Genomic DNA, 4,960 nt, shown 5'->3' on the forward strand with positions numbered 1-4,960 from the left:
ACTATGATACTTCAAATTAAAGCAGCAAATACAAAGTAGCCGTAATATATTGTATTTTTGTCCGATTCTTTTTTGTTCATTTTTTGATTACATATATTAATATTATATTTACAAAAAAAATATAGATTTAGTGAGCTGAATCAACTCAATTTTCTCAACTTCTAGTACGATTAGGGGTGACAATCGGGTCCAAATCGGAGTGACAGGTCGGGTTGAGACCTGAGTATAACAGAAAACCCACTGATCTGAACTTGATCCACCAAGCCGAAACAAGTCAAGATACTTGACACGAACTCGAAAAGTTCTAATTGACGGGGCGACCTGACCCAAAACTTAATTTTAATTTATTAATTTATCACTGTAATTTCTAATAAAACCAATTTCGGCGGATTTTTGGGCTTGGCACTTTGCTGGTAAATTCATATTCTCATACCATAAATCTCATACCATAATTCATATTCGAAACAGGAAAGAAATCTCAGAGAAAAATATCTAACAAGTGCTGCGGATATTTGGGCTTGGCACATTGCTGGTAAATTCATATTCTCATACCATAAATTGTTATTTTTATCAATCTATTGAAGCTTTTGCAGTATAAAGCAATATTTTAGTAGTCTTACTTATATGCATAAAAGAAATCTACTGCCAATTTTTTGAAAGATGGGATTTTCCAGTATATGCTTTTTATATGAGGCTGAATTTTCTTGGTGAGTTAATCCAATTATATGGCTCATGGTTGCTCTTTTAGATGCTAGAAATATCGGTAGGGATTTAGATCTTTAAGAAGCAAAAATAGGGAAAGCATGCTTTCTCCCCCTTTAAAAACTGTCTCTGAAAAATATTTGACAGAGCGGAATGGATTTTGTGGTTTTGGATGACTATTCTATATGGGATGAGAACTAGAGCAGGGAATTCAGTTGGAGCAATATATTGAGTTTTGAGCATGATTGTCATGTGGGATTTGATTATTGGTTTTTCCTGCTGATCAGGTTTTATAGTTATAGTTTTGACAAAATGGTTATTACCTTTTGATACTATAGGTGATTAGCTGATTAGTCTTACATCTGATTTTTCTGTTCTTTTAGCATAGGTAATTGTGTAGAATGCACGTTGAATTTGTCACCATTTGATAATAATAACAATTGGATTGGTGAGAAACAGGGTCTGGTGATTGTTGTTGTGGGAAATGCAACATCTGCATTTCGTTTAAAACCTGACCCTGTTTTCCTTCTCGTTCCAATTGGTTAAAGTATTATGAAATCTCTTAGTGCTGTACCTGAGATTGAATATAGTAAGACTTTGTTGCTTCATTAACTCACAGTGATTGAACACGTCTTTCGTTGATAATTTAGATCACCTAGCACCAGTTTTTTGTTCAAGAAATATGTTCTCTCAATTGGGTTATGCTTGTAAATTATTTAACTTCAATTTAGGAAAATATTTGTCATCCTTCTTTATGTGATTCTGGCTCATGTGTACACAGAGATGGCTGAAGAACAAGCAAAGGTGGTCCCAGAGTCAGTTCTGAAGAAGCAGAAGAGAAATGAAGAATGGGCCTTGGCCAAGAAGCAGGAACTTGATGCTGCTAAGAAGAAGAATCTTGCTAATCGCAAGCTCATCTACAACAGAGCAAAGCAATATGCTAAGGAGTACGAGGAGCAGGTGACTGCTTATTTTAGCTTATAGTCATGTTTAAACTTCTACAGCTGATTCTTGGGAAGTATTGACATCAATCAAAAAACGTATGATTTGTGATGTAGCAAAAGGAGCTCATCAAATTGAAGCGTGAGGCAAGGTTGAAAGGAGGTTTCTATGTCAACCCAGAAGCTAAGCTGCTCTTTATTGTGCGCATCCGAGGGTATGTCATAAAGAATCTTTTTAACTGGTGATCAAGGTTGCTTAGTTTGCTTATACATGGGTAACAGTTCATGTACTTGGTTTTTTCAGTATCAATGCCATGCATCCAAGGACCAAGAAGATATTGCAGCTTTTACGTCTAAGACAGGTGATTCCCATGTTTAGATTTTCTGACTAGGAGTAATGTTCTTTTTACCAATTGTAGACTGAGTTGTAAGATCATACTACTTCTTGGAGTATTTTGACGGTTAACATCTGTTATTTTGTTCCACTGCCTGACTGATGGAGATCCTTCTATGCTCACGCATCTTCCCTTACAGTCATGTTAGCTGGTTATAGGTGGGAGGCTTGAAGGTGTCTTAGTTTTGTATCAGTTTAATTGCATTTGAACTTCATTGAAGTTTAATCACCTGAATTCGGATTTAGTGGGAGAGAGTTTTTTATGGGGAATTTGTCAGCTCATTTGGTTAAGATTGCTATCAACTTCTTTTTTCCTACTAACGGTCTCTTGATTTCAAATAGCATATTATAAGCTTTATAGGTCTATTGTTGTTACCTTAATTTGTCAAGGTTTTGTATGTGATAATTGTTATGATGATGACACCATTATAGTCCAATACTATTAAACACTGATAAGAAGTAGAGGATGTGTTTGAGAAATGACTGTGCAAAGGGTGAATAGATGGGATGTTTATGCCTGTGCATGTCCATGCATATGTCATAGATGAATTTCTCTATTTAGTTTCTTCTCTTTGTTCTATTGAGCTAAGTACATGATCCTTTTATCTATTCTCCTTGCTTTTAATGTTTCTTTTTTAATGTTTTCTTCAATTGCAGATATTCAATGGTGTATTCTTAAAGGTTAACAAGGCAACACTCAACATGCTTCACCGAGTTGAGCCATATGTGGCATATGGGTGAGGACCTGATTGATAGTATCCTTTGTTGAGCTCTTTGTTGTTCTGAGAGCATTTGACATTAAAATTGCTTTTCCCTGTTCTCAGGTACCCCAATTTGAAGACTCTTAAGGAACTGATTTACAAGAGGGGTTACGGGAAGGCAAACAAGCAGAGGATCGCATTGACTGACAACTCAATCATTGAACAGGTATTTTCTTGCTAGAATTGCGACTTCTTGAGTTACATTATGTTGATTTACTGAGCTTTTATCACATTTGCCTTTACCTGACAGACTCTGGGCAAGCATGGTATTATCTGCATTGAAGACCTTGTTCATGAGATCATGACAGTTGGACCTCATTTCAAGGAGGCTAACAATTTCCTCTGGCCATTCAAGCTTAAGGCTCCTCTTGGTGGCTTGAAGAAGAAGAGAAATCACTATGTTGAGGGAGGAGATGCTGGAAACCGTGAAGTAATTATCAATGAACTTATCAGGAGAATGAACTAGATTTCTATTAAATGGTGCCTTTTTGCAATTTTGGAGGTTCTGCGATAGTGAACTCTTTAAGTTTCTTGGTGATTCCTTTTTCAGACATGCAGTTACGCATTATGTTCAGAACAAAATTCTACATTTTATCCGCTGGACTTAGCATATTCAAGTAACTTATTCCATATTTTCTGCTAGCGTATTATGATTCGGTTTCTAGGCTATTTCCGTTTGTGAGCCACATTTGTCTTACAGGCTGTGTCAGGTGGTTGCTGTATTATGCTTTCTGCAAGTATTTTTCTCTATGAAATTTACTTCGTGTTGGCTTTAGTCATATGCATGATTCTTTCTGCTCGACTGTTTTTGCTAGGAATTTTGTTGTTTCATATTTTGTAACCTTGTTTGCCAGTCATCTTTTCTGCTCTCTCTTAGCTCCGTGGCACTCTGGAATCCCTGAGAATGGCTTTTGGCATTTAATTGTCAAATTGTTGATTTAATATCGAGTGCATTTTGCAATTTAAGGACCAGTGAAAGTGTTCCAAGACAAATTGCTTTCTTTCTCTGTTTTTCTTGGAAATGAGACTGATTTCTATCATTAAAGAGTTATATACTGGATCACTAACCTTGGTTCACCTAGGGAAGAGGCTACAAGGAAAAGGAAAATTGAAGGGGTCAAATCATTTTGATTGATTTCCCAAAGTTCATCCTTGCAAGGATAATAACAATAGAGAAAGGTTTAGGGTCAACATGGAAATGGTGTTGAATTGCATCACCAGTACTATGACTAAGGCAGCACTCTTTTCAACTTTTATTTTGGTCTTTTCATATCTTTTATTGAAAGACATGTCCGCTAACATTCTGGATAAGTCATAAATACTGGTATACAGAATATAGAGCAAGAGCTATTCGTTTATCCATGTATAAATTGAAGGTAAATGAAGGTATTATTGATTTTGTTCTTATATTGGATCATTCTATTAAATTACTATTTAAATATAAATTTTTAATTGCAATTCTGGTTGCGTATTCAATTTATGCAATTAATAAGTGAGACAAGACAGACAAACAATGAACTATCCAATTAGTAAATGAGAGGGTGCATTGTCTCATGCATCACTATATTGTGAAGTCTTGTTCATTATGTGGGCCTGGGCCTGGGCCAGGAGTAATATAGTAGGTGAACTTGTTTCTCTTGACCTCTATTGGTTCCTGAGAACTGAGCCACTGCTCGTGATTTAACAAGAAAATTAAAAAGAAATATTGATGCGGCAATCAGTTGAAGAATGTAGTTTCTATATTTTAACTCTTAATTCTTACGGGACTATTGTCGTCTCGTGATTGGGCTCTTTAGTTCAATTGGGCCAGACAATTTAATTAGCAAAAGCAAATTGTGAAAAAACTTGCAATACAAATAGGCAAATCTCAAATACTAGTTTTTCAACTGCACTTCAGCCATCTTGTTTATCATATAGTCTTTTACTATAGAAATTAAGATAGTGGAAGTGTGATTACAAAATAATGGAGTGCAATTAACGTTTCGTTACAGATAATTGAAACAAATTTTCAAGAATGAAAAATTTGTTAAAATTGTTAGACGGCAGAAAATGCATAACCTAGTTGGAAAACGTACCAAACTTTCTTGAGATGCACTACTAGTTTCTTGAGAAGTACCATTTTGTTTGGATAAGAGTTTATTTGGATGATTTATTTGAGATAT

The 4,960-nt window shown here is 35.4% G+C and overlaps 1 protein-coding gene across 1 annotated transcript; it reads left to right on the forward strand.

Annotated features, from left to right (window-relative positions):
* The first annotated feature begins 382 nt into the window (after positions 1–382).
* LOC113720880 (large ribosomal subunit protein uL30w-like) lies at positions 383–3,392 on the forward strand. The gene is made up of 7 exons (XM_027245505.2): positions 383–413; positions 1,484–1,662; positions 1,761–1,858; positions 1,948–2,005; positions 2,695–2,774; positions 2,862–2,964; positions 3,049–3,392. The coding sequence occupies exons 2-7, from the start codon at positions 1,486–1,488 to the stop codon at positions 3,262–3,264; spliced, it is 732 nt and encodes a 243-aa protein (XP_027101306.1). The 5' UTR covers positions 383–413; positions 1,484–1,485; the 3' UTR covers positions 3,265–3,392.
* Positions 3,393–4,960: the final 1,568 nt, after the last annotated feature.

This window comes from Coffea arabica, chromosome 8e (genome assembly GCF_036785885.1).
Source record: "Coffea arabica cultivar ET-39 chromosome 8e, Coffea Arabica ET-39 HiFi, whole genome shotgun sequence".
In the NCBI taxonomy this organism is placed as follows: domain Eukaryota; kingdom Viridiplantae; phylum Streptophyta; class Magnoliopsida; order Gentianales; family Rubiaceae; genus Coffea; species Coffea arabica.